Raw genomic sequence first — 23,877 nt, forward strand, 5'->3', positions numbered from 1 at the left:
AACAGCAGTGGTGGATACAAGCTAGGACCAGGAAGGTCCTTGTCATGTTGGGACAGCAGTGTGGATGCATGCTAGGACCAGGAACGTCCCTGTCATGTTGGGAAAGCAGTGGTGGATACAAGCTAGAACCAGGAAGGTCCCTGTCATGTTGGGACAGCAGTGGCACATGCGTGCTAGAATCAGAAACGTCCCTGCCACGTTGGGACAACAGCAGTTGATACATGCTAGGACCAGGAAGGTCCCTGTCATGTTGGGACAGCAGTGGTGGATACATGCTAGCATCAGGAACGTCCCTGTCATGTTGGGACAGCAGTGGTGGATGCATGCTAGGATCAGGAACGTCCCTCTCATGTTGGGACAGCAGTGGTGGATGCATGCTAGGATCTGGAACGTCCCTGTCATGTTGGGACAGCAGTGGTTGATACATGCTAGGATCTGGAAAGTCCCTGTCATGTTGGAACAGCAGTGGTGGATACAAGCTAGGACCAGGAAGGTCCCTGTCATGTTGGGACAGCAGTGTGGATGCATGCTAGGACCAGGAACGTCCCTGTCATGTTGGGAAAGCAGTGGTGGATACAAGCTAGAACCAGGAAGGTCCCTGTCATGTTGGGACAGCAGTGGCACATGCGTGCTAGAATCAGAAACGTCCCTGCCACGTTGGGACAACAGCAGTTGATACATGCTAGGATCAGGAACGCCCCTGTCATGTTGGGACAGCTGCAGTTGATACTTGCTAGGATCAGGAACTTCCCTGTCATGATGGGACAGCAGCGGTGGATGCATGCTAGTATCAGGAACGTCCCTGTCATGTTGGGATAGCAGTGGTGGATACAAGCTAGGACCAGGAAGGTCCCTGTCATGTTGGGACAGCAGTGGCTCATGCATGCTAGGATCAGGAACGTCCCTGTCATGTTGGGACAGTAGTGTTGGATACAAGCTAGGACCAGGAAGGTCCTTGTCATGTTGGGACAGAAGTGGTGATGCAAGCTAGGATCAGGAAGGTCCCTGTCATGTTGGGATAGCAGTGGTTGATATATGCTAGGATCAGGAACGTCCCTGTCATGTTGGGACAGCAGTGGTTGATGCATGCTAGGATCAGGAACGTCCCTGACATGTTGGGACAGCAGTGGTGGATGCATGCTAGGATCAGGAACGTCCCTGTCATGTTGGGACAGCAGTGGTGGATGCATGCTAGGATCAGGAACGTCCCTGTCATGTTGGGATAGCAGTGGTGGATGTATGCTAGGATCAGGAACGTCCCTGTCATGTTGGGATAGCAGTGGTGGATGCATGCTAGGATCAGGAAGGTCCCTGTCATGTTGGTACAGCAGTGGTTGATACATGCTAGGATCAGGAACGTCCCTGTCATGTTGGGACAGCAGTGGTGGATGCATGCTAGGATCAGGAACGTCCCTGTAATGTTGGGACAGCAGTGGTGGATGCATGCTAGGATCAGGAACGTCCCTGTCATGTTGGGACAGCAGTGGCTCATGCATGCTAGGATCAGGAACGTCCCTGTCATGTTGGGACAGCAGTGGTGGTTGCATGCTAGGATCAGAAACGTCCCTTTCATGTTGGGACAGCAGTGGCGCATGCATGCTAGGATCAGGAACGTCCCTGTCATGTTGGGACAGCAGTGGCTCATGCATGCTAGGATCAGGAACATCCCTGTCTTGTTAGGACAGCAGTGGTGGATACAAGCTAGGACCAGGAAGGTCCCTGTCATGTTGGGACAGCAGTGGTTGATGCATGCTAGGATCAGGAACGTCCCTGTCATGTTGGGACAGCAGTGGTTGATGCATGCTAGGATCAGGAACGTCCCTGACATGTTGGGACAGCAGTGGTGGATGCAAGCTAGGATCAGGAACGTCCCTGTCATGTTGGGGCAACAGTGGTGGATGCATGCTAGGATCAGAAACGTCCCTGTCATGTTGGGACAGCAGTGCTTCATGCATGGTAAGATCAGGAACGTCCCTGTCATGTTGGGACAGCAGTAGTGGATACAAGCTAGGATCAGGAACGAGCCTGTCATGTTGGGACAGTAGTGGTGGATGCATGCTAGGATCAGGAACGTCCCTGTCATGTTGGGACAGCAGTATTGGATACAAGCTAGGATCAGGAACGTCCCTGTCATGTTGGGACAGTAGTGGTGAATGCATGCTAGGATCAGGAACGTCCCTGTCATATTGGGGCAACAGTGGTGGATGCATGCTAGGATCAGGAACGTCCCTGTCATGTTGGGACAGCAGTGGTTCATGCATGGTAAGATCAGGAACGTCCCTGTCATGTTGGGACAGCAGTAGTGGATACAAGGTAGGATCAGGAACGTCCCTGTCATGTTGGGACAGTAGTGGTGGATGCATGCTAGGATCAGGAATGTCCCTGTCACGTTGGGACAGCAGTGGTGGATGCATGCTAGGATCAGGAACGTCCCTGTCATGTTGGGGCAGCAGTGGTTCATGCATGCTAGGACCAGGAAGGTCCCTGTCATGTTGGGACAGCAGTGGTGGATGCATGCTAGCATCAGGAACGTCCCTGTCATGTTGGGACAGCAGAGGTGGATGCATGCTAGGATCAGGAACGTCCCTGTCATGTTGGGACAGCAGTGGTAGATGCATGCTAGGATCTGGAACGTCCCTGTCATGTTGGGACAGCAGTGTGGATGCATGCTAGGATCAGCAATGTCCCTGCCATGTTGGGACAGCAGTGGTTGATACAAGCTAGGACCAGGAAGGTCCCTGTCATATTGGGACAGCAGTGGTGGATGCATGCTAGGATCTGGAACGTCACTGTCATGTTGGGACAGCAGTAGTGGATACAAGCTAGGACCAGGAAGGTCCCTGTCATGTTGGGATAGCAGTGGTGGATGCATGCTAGGATCAGGAACGTCCCTGTCATGTTGGGACAGCAGTAGTGGATACAAGCTTGGATCAGGAACGTCCCTGTCACGTTGGGACAGCAGTGGTGGATGCATGCTAGGATCAGAAATGTCCCTGTCATGTTGGGACAACAATGGTACATGCATGCTAGGATCAGGAACGTCCCTGTCATGTTGGGACAGCAGTGGTTGATGAATGCTAGGATCAGGAATGTCCCTGTCACGTTGGGACAGCAGTGGTAAATGCATTCTAGGATCAGAAACGTCCCTGCGACGTTGGGACAGCATGGGTTCATCAGGAACGTCCCTGTCATGTTGGGACAGCAGCAGTTGATACATGCTAGGATCAGGAACGCCCTGTCATGTTGGGACAGCTGCAGTTGATACATGCTAGGATCAGGAACGTCCCTGTCATGTTGGGACAGCAGCGGTGAATGCATGCTAGGATCAGGAACGTCCCTGTCATGTTGGGACAGCAGGGGTGGATACAAGCTAGGACCAGGAACGTCCCTGTCATGTTGGGACAGCAGTGGCTCATGCATGCTAGGATCAGGAACGCCCCTGTCATGTTGGGACAGCAGTTGTGGATGCATGCTAGCATCAGGAACGTCCGTGTCATGTTGGGACAGTAGTGGTGGATAAAAGCTACGACCAGGAAGGTCCCTGTCATGTTGGGACAGAAGTGGTGGATGCATGCTAGGATCAGGAACGTCCCTGTCATGTTGGGACAGTAGTGTTGGATACAAGCTAGGACCAGGAAGGTCCCTATCATGTTGGGACAGAAGTGGTGATGCAAGCTAGGATCAGGAAGGTCCCTGTCATGTTGGGACAGCAGTTGTTGATGCATGCTAGGATCAGGAACGTCCCTGTCATGTTGGGACAGCGGTGGTGGATGCATGCTAGGATCAGGAACGTCCCTGTCATGTTGGGACAGCGGTGGTGGATGCAAGCTAGGATCAGGAACGTCCCTGTCATGTTGAGACAGCAGTGGTGGATGCATGCTAGGATCAGGAACGTCCCTGTCATGTTGGGACAGCAGTGGTGGATACATGCTAGGATCAGGAACGTCCCTGTCATGTTGGGACAGCAGTGGTGGATGCATGCTAGGATCAGGAACGTCCCTGTCATGTTGGGACAGCAGTGGTTGATACATGCTAGGATCTGGAACGTCCCTGTCATGTTGGGACAGCAGTGGTGGATGCATGCTAGGATCAGGAACGTCCCTGTCATGTTGGGACAGCAGTGGTGGATGCATGCTAGGATCAGGAACGTCCCTGTCATGTTGGGACAGCAGTGGTTGATACATGCTAGGATCAGGAACGTCCCTGTCATGTTGGGACAGCAGTGGTGGATGCATGCTAGGATCAGGAACGTCCCTGTCATGTTGGGACAGCAGTGGTTGATGAATGCTAGGATCAGGAACGTCCCTGTCATGTTGGGACAGCAGTGGTAGATGCATGCTAGGATCTGGAACGTCCCTGTCATGTTGGGACAGCAGTGTGGATGCATGCTAGGATCAGCAATGTCCCTGCCATGTTGGGACAGCAGTGGTTGATACAAGCTAGGACCAGGATGGCCCCTGTCATATTGGGACAGCAGTGGCGGATGCATGCTAGGATCTGGAACATCCCTGTCATGTTGGGACAGCAGTAGTGGATACAAGCTAGGACCAGCAAGGTCCCTGTCATCTTGGGATAGCAGTGGTGGATGCATGCTAGGATCTGGAACGTCCCTGTCATGTTGGGACAGCAGTAGGGGATACAAGCTTGGATCAGGAACGTCCCTGTCATGTTGGGGCAGTAGTGGTGGATGCATGCTAGGATCAGGAATGTCCCTGTCACGTTGGGACAGCAGTGGTACATGCATGCTAGGATCAGGAACGTCCCTGTCATGTTGGGGCAGAAGTGGTTCATGCATGCTAGGACCAGGAAGGTCCCTGTCATGTTGGGACAGCAGTGGTGGATGCTTGCTAGCATCAGGAACGTCCCTGCCATGATGGGACAGCAGTGGTTGATACATGCTAGGATCTGGAACGCCCCTGTCATGTTGGGACAGCAGTGGTGGATACAAGCTAGGACCAGGAAGGTCCCTGTCATGTTGGGACAGCAATGGTGGTTGCATGCTAGAACCAGGAACGTCCCTGTCATGTTGGGACAGCAGTGGTGGATACAAGCTAGAACCAGGAAGGTCCCTGTCATGTTGGGACAGCAGTGTGGATGCATGCTAGGATCAGAAATGTCCCTGTCATGTTGGGACAACAATGGTACATGCATGCTAGGATCAGGAACGTCCCTGTCATGTTGGGACAGCAGTGGTTGATGCATGCTAGGATCAGGAATGTCCCTGTCACGTTGGGACAGCAGTGGAAAATGCATGCTAGGATCAGAAACGTCCCTGCGACGTTGGGACAGCATGGGTTGATCAGGAACGTCCCTGTCATGTTGGGACAGCAGCAGTTGATACATGCTAGGATCAGGAACGCCCTGTCATGTTGGGACAGCTGCAGTTGATACATGCTAGGATCAGGAACGTCCCTGTCATGTTGGGACAGCAGCGGTGGATGCATGCTAGGATCAGGAACGTCCCTGTCATGTTGGGACAGCAGTGGTGGATGCATGCTAGGATCAGGAACGTCCCTGTCATGTTCTGACAGCAGTGGTGGATGCATGCTAGGATCAGGAATGTCCCTGTCATGTTGGGACAGCAGCAGTTGATACATGCTAGGATCAGGAACGCCCTGTCATGTTGGGACAGCTGCAGTTGATACATGCTAGGATCAGGAACGTCCCTGTCATGTTGGGACAGCAGCGGTGGATGCATGCTAGGATCAGGAACGTCCCTGTCATGTTGGGACAGCAGTGGTGGATGCATGCTAGGATCAGGAACGTCCCTGTCATGTTCTGACAGAAGTGGTGGATGCATGCTAGGATCAGGAACTTCCCTGTCATGTTGGGACAGCAGTGGTGGATACAAGCTAGGACCAGGAACGTCCCTGTCATGTTGGGACAGCAGTGGCTCATGCATGCTAGGATCAGGAACGCCCCTGTCATGTTGGGACAGCAGTTGTGGATGCATGCTAGGATCAGGAACGTCCGTGTCATGTTGGGACAGTAGTGGTGGATAAAAGCTACGACCAGGAAGGTCCCTGTCATGTTGGGACAGAAGTGGTGGATGCATGCTAGGATCAGGAACGTCCCTGTCATTTTGGGACTGTAGTGTTGGATACAAGCTAGGACCAGGAAGGTCCCTATCATGTTGGGACAGAAGTGGTGATGCAAGCTAGGATCAGGAAGGTCCCTGTCATGTTGGGACAGCAGTGGCTGATACATGCTAGGATTAGGAACGTCCCTGTCATGTTGGGACAGCAGTGGTGGATGCATGCTAGGATCATTAACGTCCCTGTCATGTTGGGACAGCGGTGGTGGATGCAAGCTAGGATCAGGAACGTCCCTGTCATGTTGGGACAGCAGTGGTGGATGCATGCTAGGATCAGGAACGTCCCTGTCATGTTCTGACAGCAGTGGTGGATGCATGCTAGGATCAGGAACGTCCGTGTCATGTTGGGACAGCAGTGGTGGATGCATGCTAGGATCAGGAACGTCCCTGTCATGTTGGGACAGCAGTGGTGGATACATGCTAGGATCAGGAACGTCCCTGTCATGTTGGGACAGCAGTGGTGGATGCATGCTAGGATCATGAACGTTCCTGTCATGTTGGGACAGCAGTGGTTGATACATGCTAGGAAAAGGAACGTCCCTGTCATGTTGGGACAGCAGTGGTGGATGCATGCTAGGATCAGGAACGTCCCTGTCATGTTGGTATAGCAGTGGTTGATACATGCTAGGATCAGGAACGTCCCTGTCATGTTGGGACAGCAGTGGCTCATGCATGCTAGGATCAGGAACGCCCCTGTCATGTTGGGACAGCAGTTGTGGATGCATGCTAGGATCAGGAACGTCCGTGTCATGTTGGGACAGTAGTGGTGGATAAAAGCTACGACCAGGAAGGTCCCTGTCATGTTGGGACAGAAGTGGTGGATGCATGCTAGGATCAGGAACGTCCCTGTCATGTTGGGACAGTAGTGTTGGATACAAGCTAGGACCAGGAAGGTCCCTGTCATGTTGGGACAGAAGTGGTGATGCAAGCTAGGATCAGGAAGGTCCCTGTCATGTTGGGACAGCAGTGGTTGATACATGCTAGGATCAGGAACGTCCCTGTCATGTTGGGACAGCGGTGGTGGATGCATGCTAGGATCAGGAACGTCCCTGTCATGTTGGGACAGCGGTGGTGGATGCAAGCTAGGATCAGGAACGTCCCTGTCATGTTGGGACAGCAGTGGTGGATGCATGCTAGGATCAGGAATGTCCCTGTCATGTTCTGACAGCAGTGGTGGATGCATGCTAGGATCAGGAACGTCCCTGTCATGTTGGGACAGCAGTGGTGGATGCATGCTAGGATCAGGAAGGTCCCTGTCATGTTGGGACAGCAGTGGTTTGTACATGCTAGGATCAGGAACGTCCCTGTCATGTTGGGACAGCAGTGGTTGATGCATGCTAGGATCAGGAACGTCCCTGTCATGTTGGGACAGCACTGGTGGATGCATGCTAGGATCAGGAACGTCCCTGTCATGTTGGGACAGCAGTGGTTCATGCATGCTAGGATCAGGAACGTCCCTGTCATGTTGGGACAGCAGTGGTGGATGCATGCTAGGATCAGGAACGTCCCTGTCATGTTGGGATAGCAGTGGTGGATGCATGCTAGATTCAGGAAGGTCCCTGTCATGTTGGTACAGCAGTTGTTGATACATGCTAGGATCAGGAACGTCCCTGTCATTTTGGGACAGCAGTGGTGGATGCATGCTAGGATCAGGAACGTCCCTGTCATGTTGGGATAGCAGTGGTGGATGCATGCTAGATTCAGGAAGGTCCCTGTCATGTTGGTACAGCAGTGGTTCATGCATGCTAGGATCAGGAACGTCCCTGTCATGTTGGGATAGCAGTGGTGGATGTATGCTAGGATCAGGAACGTCCCTGTCATGTTGGGATAGCAGTGGTGGATGCATGCTAGATTCAGGAAGGTCCCTGTCATGTTGGTACAGCAGTGGTTGATACATGCTAGGATCAGGAACGTCCCTGTCGTGTTGGGACAGCAGTGGTGGATGCATGCTAGGATCAGGAACATCCCTGTAATGTTGGGACAGCAGTGATGGATGCATGCTAGGATCAGGAACGTCCCTGTCATGTTGGGACAGCAGTGGTGGTTGCATGCTAGGATCAGAAACGTCCCTGTCATGTTGGGACAGCAGTGGCTCATGCATGCTAGGATCAGGAACGTCCCTGTCATGTTGGGACAGCAGTGTCTCATGCATGCTAGGATCAGGAACATCCCTGTCATGTTGGGACAGCAGTGGTGGATACAAGCTAGGACCAGGAAGGTCCCTGTCATGTTGGGACAGCAGTGGTTGATGCATGCTAGGATCAGGAACATCCCTGTCATGTTGGGACAGCAGTGGTGGATACAAGCTAGGACCAGGAATGTCCCTGTCATGTTGGGACAGCAGTGGTGGATACAAGCTAGGATCAGGAACGTCCCTGTCATGTTGGGACAACAGTGGTTGATGCATGGTAAGATCAGGAACGTCCCTGACATGTTGGGGCAGCAGTGGTGGATGCATGCTAGGATCAGGAACGTCCCTGTCATGTTGGGTCAGCAGTGGTTCATGCATGGTAAGATCAGGAACGTCCCTGACATGTTGGGGCAGCAGTGGTGGATGCATGCTAGGATCAGGAACGTCCCTGTCATGTTGGGTCAGCAGTGGTTCATGCATGGTAAGATCAGGAACGTCCCTGACATGTTGGGGCAGCAGTGGCGGATGCATGCTAGCATCAGGAACGTCCCTGTCATGTTCGGACAGTAGTGGTGGATGCAAGCTAGGACCAGGAAGGTCCCTGTCATGTTGGGACAGCAGTGGTGGATGCATGCTAGGACCAGGAACGTCCCTGTCATGTTGGGACAGCAGTGGTGGATGCAAGCTAGGACCAGGAACGTCCCTGTCATGTTGGGACAGCAGTGGTGGATGCATGCTAGGATCAGGTACGTCCCTGTCATGTTGGGACAGCAGTGGTGGATGCAAGCTAGTACCAGGAACGTCCCTGTCATGTTGGGACAGCAGTGGTGGATGCATGCTAGGACCAGGAACGTCCCTGTCATGTTGGGACAGCAGTGGTGGATGCATGCTAGCATCAGGAACGTCCCTGTCATGTTGGGACAGCAGTGGTGGATGCATGCTAGCATCAGGAACGTCCCTGTCATGTTGGGACAGCAGTGGTTCATGCATGCTAGGATCAGGAACGTCCCTGTCATGTTGGGGCAGCAGTGGTGGATGCATGCTAGGATCAGAAACGTCCCTGTCATGTTGGTACAGCAGTTGTTCATGCATGGTAAGATCAGGAACGTCCCTGTCATGTTGGGACAGAAGTAGTGGATACAAGCTAGGATCAGGAACGTCCCTGTCATGTTGGGACAGTAGTGGTACATGCATGCTAGGATCAGGAACGTCCCTGTCATGTTGGGGCAGCAGTGGTACATGCATGCTAGGATTAGGAACGTCTCTGCCATGCTGGAACAGCAGTGATGGATGCATGCTAGGATCAGGAACGTCCCTGTCATGTTGGGACAGCAGTGGTACATGCATGCTACGACCAGGAACGTCCCTGTCATGTTGGGGCAGCAGTGGTACATGCATGCTAGGATCAGGAACGTCCCTGTCATGTTGGGGCAGCAGTGGTACATGCATGCTAGGATCAGGAACGTCTCTGCCATGTTGGAACAGCAGTGATGGATGCATGCTAGGATCAGGAACGTCCCTGTCATGTTGGGACAGCAGTGGTACATGCATGCTACGATCAGGAACGTCCCTGTCATGGTGGGGCAGCAGTGGTTCATGCATGCTAGGACCAGGAAGGTCCCTGTCATGTTGGGACAGCAGTGGTTGATACATGCTAGGATCAGGAACGTCTCTGACATGTTGGGACAGCAGTCATGGATGCATGCTAGGATCAGGAACGTCCCTGTCATGTTGGGACAGCAGTGGTGGATACATGCTAGGATCAGGAACGTCTCTGCCATGTTGGGACAGCAGTGGTGGATGCATGCTAGGATCAGGAACGTCTCTGCCATGTTGGGACAGCAGTGGTGGATGCTTGCCAGGATCAGGAACAACAGTGGTTATTCTAGGATCAGGAATATCCAGGGCCGTCACCAGGGTGGTGCAGGGGGGGCAAACTGCCCCGGGTCTCGCACTTGCTGGGGCCGCGACTCCTAAGAGGAAGGCAGCACAGTATCCCGTGTACTTTATTCACACGGGGGACTGTGCTGTCTGCTCTCTGCCCCTGCAATGATTTTGCTGTTTGTTGTGAAGCCGTTTGGCTCCGCAACAAACAGCACAATAATGGGAGACAGCAGGGCTCAGAAGTGGGCTCTGCTGCCTCCCGTCATTCAGCTGACAACGTGGACATGCGGAATGACAAGAAAGGGCTCCTCTCCTGTCAGTGTGTTCATGTTACTCAGTGTGAACAAGCTGACTGAGAGGAGAGGGGTTCTCCCCTGTCAGGCAGCATGTCTACGTGTCGGCTGCTTGGATGCTTTTGAAGGGTGCATGGAGGTAAGGTGAGTGTGTTTTTTATTTTAAATTAAATGTGTATATATGTGTATTTAATTCAAATTAGTATGTATATGTGTATATATGTATGAATGCATGCGTGCATGTAGGTGTTTGTGTCAATGCTGTGTTTTGTTTTATGTATGAATGCATGTTGTGTAACTGGTGGATGAATGCATGGGTGAAAGTGTTTTATGTGAATGTGTGTTCAGCCTCACCCCTAAATCTAGGCGCTCTGGGAGCCACTTCATTAAGGGGTGCACAGTGGTGGAAATGGAAAAAATGGTTTGGGATCCCACAAGTGTCGGGGTGGGAGCAGCATTTGGGGGGGCAGTGCCCAAGGAGGCGGGGTTAAGGGGGCGGAGGTGGCAGTTGACCTCTGATGGGAGGAAATGTCAAAAATAATAGTTACTTCACTAGGTGAATACTAGTTTTGACCAGTATTGCTGAGTAAATATTCTTTAAAATGCATAATTTGCTTACCATTTAATTTAAAAAAAACTCCCCCTTGAGTACTATTCAAACAGGGTGATTTCCGTTGGCCATAAGCAACATTTCCTTTTACTTGAACCCCACCTGCCACAACTTCTGAAGCTCCCCACTGAAAGCAGTTGGGTGGCTGCATCTTGTGTGATCATTTTAATAGGGATATTTTTTTATGTAATGTGTGTTGGATACCTGTATATTTATTTATTTATGCAATGTTTGTCGGATACAGGTATCCGACAAACTTTGCATAAATACATAAATAATCCGGGTCCATGTATCTGATAAACATTGCATAAATAAATACATGAACCAGGTCTTAGCTGAGGACTGTAACTTCCTCTTGTGACCTCTTACATGGGGTCACCAGAGGAAGTTACAGTTTGCTCCGAGCATTTTTCTTTCCCCTTCTTCCCAGCACAGAGCAGAGATTTCGGGCGGCTGACTCTGGCCGCATCCCGAGATCCGGTTACACATCTGGTGCCAGATCTCGGATCGGGCGAGAGCCGGTCCAATGACCAGCACTGGGGGTGGGTTCCTGGCATCAGAGGTGCACCTAGGCTAAAATGTCAGGGGGAGGTAGGGAGATGGGGGGTGGGGACCAACACTTCAAATGTTGGGAGAGGCGCTAACTTCAGAGGTTGTGAGGGAGGAGCAAACCTACTTGTGTGTGCGCATCTAACATCTTTTCACATTTGAATGAGACTTTTGGATACTAGGTGCTCTTTAAAATGTGCAGAAACACCCCCGCACAGGTTGTGAAAGTGGGTTTTTGAAAGTGCACATCGGCGATGCGTGCATTGAAATGCCCTTTGTGTACAGGTCCCACATGTTATTGACACATGTCATGGGAGGCGCGCACGCATCTCATCACTTTCACCAATAACGGGTTTGAGAACCCGCCCCAATGAGTTCCTGAATGTGATCGGCCCTGTTTCTGAAACGGCTGCAGTGTCCAGCTGGCTTCATACATATGCATTAATTTCAGGCGTCCATCACTAACGTGGACACTTGGATCCTCTCCCATTGCGACAGGATCGCAACAGGTCGTGCACATGGTGGATTGCAAAACAAGCAAGAAATGTATTCCTATTCCTGTGGAAAATAACACGCAGGCAGGACCACAGCGAGTTGTGCCTTTAAGGTGCTAGGTAAAAGACACGCACAGAAGGGTTGCAAAAGTGTCCTTCTGTGCATTGCCCAACCCCCTTTTTCTGGTCAGATCAAGGTCAGTGAGGTTGCGGGTTGTGTGGAAAGCCCTTCTATTCCCATGTTATGCCTTCACTAAGGTAATGTGTCGTCAGATGTTTGAATCAGCCACACATTGGGAGGAGGTAGACCATTCCTTCACTTGAGTAAAAAAGGGTCTCCTGATCTCTCCCATTCATGTTTAGTAATTGAACTACACATTTGAACCGGTTTTGTTTAAAATTTGCAATACCAATTGTCATTAATCGACTTCTTATTTTCTCCTCTCTCTCACCTCCTCCCTTCTCTCCTGATCCGCCTGAATGACTGACTCACTCTCGTGTAACCTTCTTCCCTTCTCTCTCTCTCTTCCTCTCTCTCTCAATCTCTCTCTCTCCCTCAATCTCTCTCTCTCTATTCTCTCTCTCTGTCATTCTCACCCCATCCTCCCTCTCTTGCCATTTCATCGTCTCTTCTCCCCACTCTCTCTCACCTTCCCTCTTTTCCTCTATTTCCACCGTTATGCCTTTCTCTCAACTTCTTGCTTTCTCACCCGTCTAATCTTTTTGTATTCACATCTCATCACTTTTCCCCTCATCTCACCATCTTCCATCCTCCCAATCTGTTCTTCCCTAACCCCAACACTCTCCTTTCTTCTTTCCTATGTCTCACTCTCTCTGCCACCCTGCTCTCGTCTATCGTGTACTCCCCCGTGTCTCGCTCGCGCCCCTCCCATTTACCCTTTCTCTTTCCTCAATGTTCTCTTGCCCCTCTCCAGAATGTGATTTACCAGGGCGCAGGCAGTACGCCGGTCAGTGAGTACAGTTCTGTGGTCTACTATCAGCAGCGACACCAGCACTGGATGGAGACGGTCAAGGTACGTACAAGGCGTGCTATCTGATAGGGTGGAGGCGGTCACATGATGGTGGCCAAAGGAAGGCACTCTGATTGGGTGGAGGTAGTTACATGATGGTGGCCAAAGGAAGGCACTTGGGTGGAGGTAGCCACATGATGGTGGCCACAGTGAGGCACTCTGATTGGGTGGAGGTAGTCACATGATGGTGGCCAAAGGAAAGCACCCTCTGTTCATATGCTGCTGAGGAGTCTAGGGTTGGCTCTAGCTTTAGATGGCAAAAGTGAATGCACTTCCTCTATTGGTTCTTGCTTAGGTACTCCGCGTGCCATGCACCACAACTTCCGAGCATTGAGGTAGAATGAGGCCATGGGAGAAAGGCAACAGAACATGAGTCACAGATCCATTCAGTACTTGTTTCGGGAGGCCGGAGTGCGTGCAAGTCCAGTAGTCTAGGCTTGTCAGCAACACTGCATGGCCCAGACCGACCTGGAAACTATTGTGCTGACAGCCAGAATTGTGGAATAGTCAGAATGGCCTCAATGAATAGATTGGCATTCATACCACCTAGGACAGGCTAGGACCTTGTGTATGGGAGAGAGGAATCAAGCTTGATTGAGTGATATGAGTGGACCTGAGGTCGGTTGCACTGACCACAGGACAGTATGTTTTAACTAAAATGCCTTTGTGGTCGTGAGCCTAATTTTTGCACTAGTGTTAAACTATGTTTAAAAGCACACACATCCTTCTGATCATGTATTAAATGCACATATGTGTAGACCACTCTAAGGGAAGAACCTATAGAACAAAGTAGAAGTGAGGTAGACCAGGGACGGTCCATAGAGAGATGTTGACATATTTTGGGAACACTGTAGCCTCATAATTCCAACACACATTAGATAGAAGGCTCAGACTTAGAAGACACTGTGGTCCATCCTGGCAAGATGGATGGTGGGACTCATAGTGGGATCCATGATGTGCCTCATTGTCTTGGATGTTACTTCTGGTTTCTTTCCTAGATCGGAGTTCCCATTGAAGACGTGTACAAATGTCATCTGAGATTCACGTTCAAGCACCGATCCTCCATGGACTGTGAGTATTTCCAACACTGGCTCTGGAGACTCAGCTAGTCTTACAAAATGGCCCCATGTGCTTAGACCGCGGCCTGTCAGGCTGAAGATGTGCTGGTGTCATGTTATACCCTAGAAAAGAAAGGTTAGAGGTGAGAAAGCCTGCAGAAATGTTAACAAAACTGGTTCAGATCAAGAAAGTGGGCATACTGGGAGAAAAAGGAGTGCAACAAGACTAGATCAGAAGGCGAAAGAGATCGCTCTCGCCAGCCACCGGAGCTTTGACATTGATTCAGATTGGTGGAACATCACTGGTAAACTGGTTTAGATTAAGAATGATGGCATGCTTGGTGGCTTCCGGTGCAATCAAACTGGTTCAGATTGATAAAGAGTCCAAACTGGGTGACTACTGGTGCAATGACACTGGTTCCGCTCCTTGGGTGACTGCTGGAGCAATGACAATGGTTCTGCTCCTTGGGTGACTACTGACTGGTGCAATGACACTGGTTCCGTTCCTTGGGTGACTACTGGTGCAATGACACTGGTTCCGCTCCTCGGTGACTATTTGTGCAACGACACTGGTTCAGATTGGGAATGAGAGAATGCTGGGGGACTACTGGGTGAATTAAACTGGTTCAGATGGGGAAAGACGGCTCCTTGGGTGACTACTGGTGCAATGACACTGGTTCCCCTCCTTGGGTGACTACTGGTGCAATGGTACTGGTTTAGGTTGAGAAATAGAGCACGTTGGGTGGCTACTGATGGACTGAAACTGGGTGAGATGAGGAAAGAGAGTACGTTGGCAGACTACCAGTGCAATGACACTGGTTCAGATTAAGTAAGAGGGCATTATTGGTAACTAACAATGCAATGAACCTATTTCAGAAAAGAAAGAGAAGACACAGTTTAAGAACTGGTTCAGAGTTGGAAAGGGGGCACACTTTGAGTCTACCTGTTTTTGTCACTTGCTGGGCTCTGGAATGAGCATCACAAAAGAGGTGATAGCTGGAAGGTTTAGAATACATCTTAATCCTGTGGCATTGCTTTTTGGCAACCCTCCAGACCATCGTTCTTCAGCTGCCAAGACATTAAAAAAGGGGAAAGACCATATGCAAATCAGCACTTTTTTTTGGTTTCAGTTTGTCTCCCTATGTGAGAGAGGGTATGCCCAGACGTGGGCCCGTTGCTCGCCGTGCCATAGGGAACCAAGATGCACCACACTGATGAGGCCCCACAACGCTGAAATATGTTTGGGGTTGCTTGGGTTCCCGTGCAGGGTTGCTAACATTTGTGGCAGCACCTGACTAATTTGCAGTGCAACCAACAACACAGAAAGAGAGTATATGGCCCGGTATCATCATAAAGCTTAATACAGAAGTGTACCACTACGCAGAGAGGCAGTCCCTGCCTGTCATCATAGTTAATAAATAGTGCACAGAGATATATCCTGGAACCACAGACTCCTGAAGACTGTACCAGTGATTTACCACCAACAGACTCTTCCCCTACATGATTCTAGGCATGTACACGTGTATTACTATGGCCGGGAGGATAGCTCAGGGGCAACGCATGTGTCTTGGAAGCAAGACAACGCATAGCAACACAGGTTTGAATCTCCTGCACACGTTTAGACACCTAACTATCTGGCATGACATACTCTGTCTCTGCGCAACCTTAGGCTCTCCCCTCTAGTGGTTAGCCATACTTTGTGTTGTTGTCCCTTTCTCTAGGTTCCCATTCAACCATGGATACTGTGAACTGTGTCCATTTATGCACTCCCCCACTCTCTAGGTCCCATCCTGCCGGGGGTTCCATTTTACTGTTGTGTCCCCTGGCTGCTCCTCCTATGTGTACCCACTGTGTGACCCCACCCCCTATGCCTATGCTGCGTTGTGCGGGGTTGGGCTGTGCATTTCTCCATCTCTCTTTTGCTCCCTCCTCCTACAACATTTCTCCTCGCACCCTCTATGGTCCTTTCTGTTTCTCTCATCTGCCACTCTATGCCCTATCCTATCCTTTTCACAAAATCTTGAAGGAAGAAGTTCAAGAGGGACATCCTAGTCTCCAACGCATGCCTCCCCATCGCTGATATCTACAACTGTGCTTCCTCCAGACACACTCTCACCAACATCCTCTTTATTGTTCCCTCACCAGACCGATGGGCCCCTCATATGGTCTTGGCTCTCACTCCTATCTCTTCCTCTCCCATTAATGCACTCAGTGGGAGGTCGTCTTGGCCCCCTTCTATTGCTCCAAGACCATAATTAATGTGTAACTGAATGGCACCATCTTGGTCCAGGGTCTTCAGCCCGATCTCCTCCTTTTATGATCGGCGTCTCCCATGCCTTATCAACTTCGTTCCTTATCCTGCTTTTCCTGCTAGACCTCTCTCACCCCTCAGCCACCTCCTTCTTCCACCGCCTCTCTGACACCTTCCTTCTCCTCTCTTGTTAGAATGCCACTCCCTGCAACCACCTCTGCCCACTCTCGGGTCCCTCTCCTACTTCTGCAGGGTGAAACCTCAAAACTGAAATGTGGCAACCTGCTGAATGTCGCTACTCTCAGCTCTCGCTCTGCTTTCAAATACTCCACTGACATCAGCCACCCCCTCAAAGAACTTGTTCTGCATGTCCTCGCTCTCACCGAGACATGGTTCACAGCCAGCTCTGATGGCCACAAGATCCTCTCTGAGCCCAGAACCAACTGACCCACAGGTGTGGTAGCTTTGATCTTTCCGAAGTGGGGTCCTGCTTTTGTCATTCCTACACAGGTCTACTCCTCCTTTGAATGCCTGGTCTGCAGGCTCTCTATCTCGCCTGGCTTCTATCTGACTGTGGCCACCATCTGCAGGTCACCTGCCCAGGTTGTCCTCTTCCTCTCAAAGTTGGCTGATCTCTCCTCTTCTCGCATCTCAACATTTCCTCTTCAAAGAGCTCAACATCCACCTGGATGCTTCTAATCCCTCCTCTGGATCTTCTGCAACGTCTTTGTGACACACTCTCTCTCTCTCTCTCTCTCTCTATTCACCCTCTGGTCCAGTACACTGTGCCAGACACACCTTGGATTTCTCATCTCTTTAGACAATCCCCCCTCTAACCATCTCACCACTCCTCTCTCTTGGACTGACCACTTTCTACTCTCCTCTCACCTGCAACTCTCTGCCCCTCAGCAAAGCCAACCCCAGCCCTGCCACCTACCTTCTCTGTCTTTCGGCCCATGAAGCCTGTGTCAGTGGATACCTTTGCCTGAACTTTCTCTGCTCCTCCTACTCCTGCAGCTGACTCACACTCTGACACAGCTCTCTCTAACCTGCATCTTCCCATCTCTGACACTCTGGACATCCTTGCCCATGTCATGAGAATCCGTCCGAAGGCTAACTCCAAGTGCAACTCTTGGAATGACTCCAACCTTGCCTCCCTGAAACACAAGTGCAATGTGGCTGAGAGGAAGTGGAGGGCTTCGGGCACATCCTCTGATAAACTGGCCTACCGCTTGCTCCAAAGGCAATACAGACTCTCTGTCCTGTCCAAGAAGAGAGTCCACATTCAAGCCTGCATCTCTGTGGCCTCTCACAACACGCCCAAACCCTTTAAAATATGCAAGGAGCTGGCCATCCTTCTGCAGTCTCCACCTCTCCTGATCTGGCTTCTCACTTCATCTTTAAAACTCAGGACATCCTGTCCTCGCTCTTCTCTTCCTCTCCTTCTACCTCTCTCAGCCCCCCTCTGGCGGCCACTCCCTCTTCTCCTCCTTTCTCCTCTTTCTCTCTGACAACACCTGATGATCCGATCTATGAAAGTGTTGTCCAAACAGGTGCTCCCCTGCTACTCCAGAACCATCAAGGACCACATTGACACCCTCGCTCCAGCCTTGTCCGATTTCTGCAATAACACTTTTGCCACTGGATGTTTCCGCTCTCTCCACAAGCACTCCCTTGTGGCCCTCCTACTGAAAAAGTCTTCGGCCAACCCTACCTGTCTGGCAAGCTATTGCCTGATGTCTATCAGTCTTTTCCTGGGCAAACCCCAGGAAAGCTGGCCATCTCCCGGCTTACTCTCCACACTGAATCTGCTGGTTGTCTCCATGACCATCAATCTGGCTTCAGAGGCCAGAGGCACGGAAACTGCTCTCCTGAACACCCGTGAAGATCTGCTCTCTAATCTTGACTTCAGCCTTCCTTCTGTCCTCATCCTCCTGACGTTTCCTATGCTTTTGACATGGTCGATCACGCCATCCTGATCAAGCGGCTCTTGAGTAGCTGGGCATTACGGATCAGGCACTGGAGTGGTTGTCCTCTTTCCTCCTGGACCGGCCCTCTCAGGTCCAACTTGGGTCCATGCTCTCCACCACCTCTCTTTCCACATGTGGTGTTCCCCAGGGGTCTATCCTCTCGCCCTGGCTCTTCAATGTCTGCTTGGCCCCTTTGGCCCACCTGTTCGCTACATTATCCTCTAATGTTCAGTGTTATGCAAATGACACTCAGATCTCTTTTAGGCTCTGCTCAGCCTCCTCTCCTCTCTTGCTGATTTCTGACTGTTTATCCGTGATTCAGGATTGGTGGGCCTCCTGAGATCTCTGTTTTAATGCCAGTAAGACAGAAATCCATCTCATTGGAAGCCCTGCTGCTGCTTTCCCTCCCTCACTCCGGCCACCCTCCTTGGGCTCTCTTCCTTCGCCTTCGTGTGAGACAAAAAATCCCTGGTGTTATATTCAACTCCACTCTCTCCTTCTCTCCTCACATCACAGACATTGCCAAGAAGGCCCACTACCAGATGCAACTTCTCAGAGGTATTCTTCCTTTTCTCACTTTCTCTCAAAAGCTCACTGTCGCCAGAGTCCTGGTTCTCTCTAGTCTGGACTACTGCAACAGCCTCTTTCTCAATCTGCCTTCTTATACTCTCTGCCCTCTACAACTAATCCATACCAGTACTGCAAGACTTATGCTTGGCCTCGAACCCAGGGACTGTATCTCTCCAGCCCTGAAATCTCTCCACTGGCTCCCGGTGGCTGCAAGGATCAAGTTCAAGACCCACTGCGTCATCCACTAGGCCTCCTGGGGCCAGAGCCCACACTACACCCAACTCACACTTCCAAAATACCTTCCTTCACAAGCCATTTGCTCAGCTACCTCCAACTCTCTGAGGGTCAGACGCTTCTCCAGGCAGAGAGTGGGGGGTAGATCTCTCTCCTCTGCAGGTGCCTCCCTCTGGAATTGTCTCCATGCCCTTCTCAAACTTGAACCGGACCACCTGCAGTTCCGGAATCAGCTCAAGACCTTGCTCTTCTCCTCTGCTTTCTCGTTCACCCTATCCTGCTGACCTACCTGCCTGCGGCGCCAACGTGTTGCTTGGTTACCATTAGAGTCTCACTGGATACCAGACTCCTCCATGATCAGACTCCCCTGCACTGCTTCCGGGCTTCCACGCATTTACGGGCTGTAACTGTAACCTTTGCAGTTCCTTGCCTCCTTGCACTTACACAGAGCCATGATGCCCTGGCTGAACTACTCAGAGCAATGCTGCCCTGATTGTATTTCCATCTTCCCTCTCCATGGCACTTCCCTCTCCCCGTTCCCCTTGCACTTTGCGCTGTCGCACTTGCATGATCTGAATGACACAACGCCTAGTAAAATCATCAGTCTTAGCTTTTCTGGGTCTTCCCTCCCTTGTCTTGTTGCTCCTAAAAACACTTGTGTATTGGCGCATTATAAATGATATATCATATCATATCATTTCATAATAGCATTTATAGTGTAGGGTGAGGGAACTCGCCCAAAAGTGAACCACAGAATTTCAATGACATAATGTGGGTCATATTTGTGGGGGAAGAGGGGTGATTCAGACTGTCACCACCCCTTTGCTGCCCCACACCCCGCCCCCAATTCCATCCAGACCAGAATCAACCCCACCTATTCCCCCTAAAAAATGATTAGCACGTTTTACTATTTCCAAACACCAAATTAGTTTAACCTAGTGCCGAGCAGGGCCTACCATAACCCAATATGGCATTTGGGTCTGTGATAGAACATTTTGAGCAAAGCTTCCCTCTCAGAACCCCGGAGGGGACTCACATTTTCAAAGACTAACCTCGGCTGAAAGTCTCAACTGTCCATGAACGCAAACCATGCATTCTGTGGTTGGCCCACCCACTCTTAAGCGTGAAACACCAGAGGGTGGGATGCGGTGCATTGGATAGCAATCATACGATGGTGAATGTATTGTAGTCTATTTAATAGCCCTTCGCAATTTAAGATGCATTATGTCAGTACTTTATGACAGTACGTTTTGATAGCGAATTGTGATTGTGTTTTCTAACAGTGCTTTGTATCCGGTCTTTATGATTGTGATTTATGCAGGCATATTGCGATTGTGTATTGGATAGGGTTTGATGACTGCGCTTTATGAAAGCACCTAGTAATTCTGTTTTGTGCCAGTGCTTTATGAAAGCACCTAGTAATTCTGTTTTGTGCCAGTGCTTTATGAAAGCACCTAGTAATTCTGTTTTGTGACAGTGCTTTATGAAAGCACTTTGTGATTGTGTTTTGTGACAGTGCTTTATGAAAGCACATGTTGATTTTGCATTGTGACAGTGCTTTATGAAAGCACTTTGTGGTTGTGTGTTGTGACAGTGCTCTGAGACATTGCTTTATAATACCACCCTGTGATTGTGTTTTGTGACAGTGCTTTAACAAAGCACGTTGTTATTGTATATTATGACAGTACTTTATGAAAGCAACTTGTGATTGGGCCTCATTAGGACCCTGGCGGAAAGGGGTTTACGCCGGCGTAAACCATGGCATACCTTTCCGCCCGACTACGAGTTCCCGTAGCGCCATGGTGATTTTCACGCCTGCTTTTTGCAGGCGGAAAAATCCATGGCGCTACGGGACTTGTTGTTAATTACGCCACCGTAATTTACGGTGGCGTAATTAACTCCTTCCCCACTCCCATTATACCCTATGGGGCAAAAATGGGAATGGGGAAGGGTAAATGGGGATTGGGGACTTACCGCCCCGCCAAGGTCGGAATGGGGCGGTAAGTCCGCCAACCACCATGGCGGAGTTGGCAGCTTAGCGCCATGGACCATGGTGCAATGCACCATGGTCCTCCGCCAGGGTCGTAATGAGGCCCATTGTGTTTTGTGATGGTGCTTTGTGTCAGTGCTTTATAATTGTGTTTTGTGACAGTGATTTATGCAGGCATACCGTGATTGTGTGCTGGATGGTGCTTGATGTCAGTGCTTTATGAATGCACCTAGTAATTATTTTTGTGTCAGTGCTTAATGAAAGCACTTTGTGATTGTGTTTTGTGACAGTGCTTTATGAAAGCACATGTTGATTTTGCATTGTGACAGTGCTTTATGAAAGCACTTTGTGCTTGTGTATTGTGACAATGCTCTGAGACATTGCTTTATGACAGTGCTTTATAATACCTCCTTGTGATTGTGTTTTGTGACAGTGCTTTGGATCTGTGCTTTATGATTGTGTTTTAGGAAGCATATTGTGATTGTATACTGGAAAAGGGCCTGATCACTGTGCTTTATGAATGCACCTAGTAATTCTGTTTTGTGTCAGTGCTTTATGAAAGCACTTTGTGATTGTGTTTTGTGTCAGTGCTTTACGACAGTTATTTATGCAAGCATATTGGGATTGTGTACTGGATAGGGCTTGATGACTGTGCTTTATGAAAGCACCTAGGAATTCTGGTTTGTATCAGTGCTTTATGAAAACATGTTGTGGTTGTGTATTGTGACAGTGCTCTGAGACATTGCTTTATGACAGTGCTTTATAATACCACCTCAGGATTGTGTTTTGTGACAGTGCTTTGGATCCATGCTTTATAATTGTGTCTTATGAAGCATATTGTGATTTTGCACTGGAAAAGGGCTTGATGACTGTGCTGTATGAATGCACCTAGGAATTCTGGTTTCGGTCAGTGCTTTATGAAAGCACTTGGTGATTGTGCATTTTGACAGTGCTTTATGAAAGCACTTTGTGTTTGTGTATTGTGACAGTGCTTTATGAAAGCACTTTGTGGTTGTGTATTGTGACAGTTATCTGAGACATTGCATTATGACAGTGCTTTATAATACCATCTTATGATTGTGTTTTGTGATAGTGCTTTAACAAAGCACTTTGTTATTATATATTATGACAGCACTTTATGAAAGCAACTTGTGATTGTGTTTTGTGACAGTGCGTTGTGTCACTGCTTTTTGATTGTGTTTTGTGACAGTGATTTTTGCAGGCACAGTTTGATTGTGTGCTGGACAGGGCTTGATTACAGAGCTTTATGAAAGCACCTTGTAATTGTGTTTCCTGTCAGTGCTTAATTAAAGCAATTTGTGACTGTGTTTTGTGCCAGTGCTTTATGAAAGCACTTTGTGTTTTTTTTATTGTGACAGTTGTTTATGGAAGCACTTTGTGATTGTATATTGTGACAGTTGTTTATGGAAGCACTTTGTGATTGTGTTTTGTGCCAGTACTTTATGAAAGCAGTTTGTGATTGCTTATTGTGACAGTGCTTTTTGACATTGTGCTGCTCTTCTCGTCCCTCAGCTAAAGATAAGGGAGAGAAGAACTTCTCCATGGCCTTCGTGAAGCTGATTAGAGCGGATGGTACAACTCTGCAGGATGGTGAACACGACCTGGTATTATACAAGGTAAACACCTCTGGCATGTTAGCACTGCTCATCTGACTCCTCACCTCCACCAGAGGTCTGATATAACTGCACTGCTTGCCAAAGGGATGCTCTGATGGCCTCTCTCTAAATCCCAGATCCAGAGAGTATCCGTTGAAACCACTCCCTCAACCCACCTCTCCCCACACCAGATGTCACTGTCTACTTCATGGGCTTTCCTCCGATCTCTGTGCACGATGTGACTGCATGCTGTCAGCTGCCATAACCTGCACCACATCTTCATCTTCTGCCTTTGGTGGAAGAGCACAACCTGGATTCCTACTCATCGCACCTGTCCTGATGGAGTTGGTCAATGACCCATCAGTGCACGACTTGTACCAGCAAAGTGGAGGCAGGCACCCAACACACCGATCATTCACATTCTAACAGCCTACACAGATGTGTTATACAACTGCACGTCCAAGTCCGAGAAGGTCTGGCGTGGATGTGACATGTCCAATATTGCCACCTGCTAATTATAGCTGCTAAGAAGTATTTTAAGAGTCAGTCATGTCTCCTGCATCATGGGAACATGACTTGATATGATATGGTATGGTATTGTTTATTTATATAGCGCCTATTCAAACGCAAGTGCTTCAAAGCGCTCAAGGAGGGTGGGAACATGGGGAAAAAAACAAATGGTTGCTCAGAGCCATTGAAATTTGGAGAGGATAATAGTCTGCAATTTTGCGGTTTTAACAGAGCAATTAAGGGGTGAAGACAAGGGAGAACAGATCGACGATCTTTGGCGCGGTGCGTACGGATCAAGCAAGAGGGTCACAGGGAGGGGGAGGATCAAGTGCACCCCGTCAGTTGAGACTGGGGTAAGTGCAGAGAGAGCCCTCTATGGGGTTAATTTCTGTACCCTTAATATACCCTGGGATTAAGCAAAGGTAAACCAGCCATCATGTAAAGCAACACCAGAGGTACTTGACCCCTGGGGTTCATCTAATCTAGATAACTTTTAAAATAGCTATGTTGTTCAAGTACTTGACCAAGGATCTGACAAGGATAAATTGTAGTGATGACGTTTGTCTTCATTTACATCTTAACTTTGTTTAAT

At 49.7% G+C, this 23,877-nt stretch overlaps 1 protein-coding gene across 1 annotated transcript in view; it reads left to right on the top strand.

Moving 5' to 3' along the window:
- The window catches only part of LOC138516908 (dedicator of cytokinesis protein 2-like), a 2,920,848-nt gene that overhangs the window by 581,946 nt on the left and 2,315,025 nt on the right, over positions 1–23,877 (top strand). Inside the window, exons 15-17 of the mRNA XM_069632364.1 lie at positions 12,991–13,089; positions 14,085–14,157; positions 22,693–22,796. Coding sequence (XP_069488465.1) covers positions 12,991–13,089; positions 14,085–14,157; positions 22,693–22,796 — 276 coding nt within the window. The remainder of the gene's footprint in view (positions 1–12,990; positions 13,090–14,084; positions 14,158–22,692; positions 22,797–23,877) is intronic.

The sequence above is a fragment of the Ambystoma mexicanum genome, chromosome 6q, assembly GCF_040938575.1.
Source record: "Ambystoma mexicanum isolate Mex_15411 chromosome 6q, UKY_AmexF1_1, whole genome shotgun sequence".
Lineage (NCBI taxonomy): Eukaryota > Metazoa > Chordata > Amphibia > Caudata > Ambystomatidae > Ambystoma > Ambystoma mexicanum.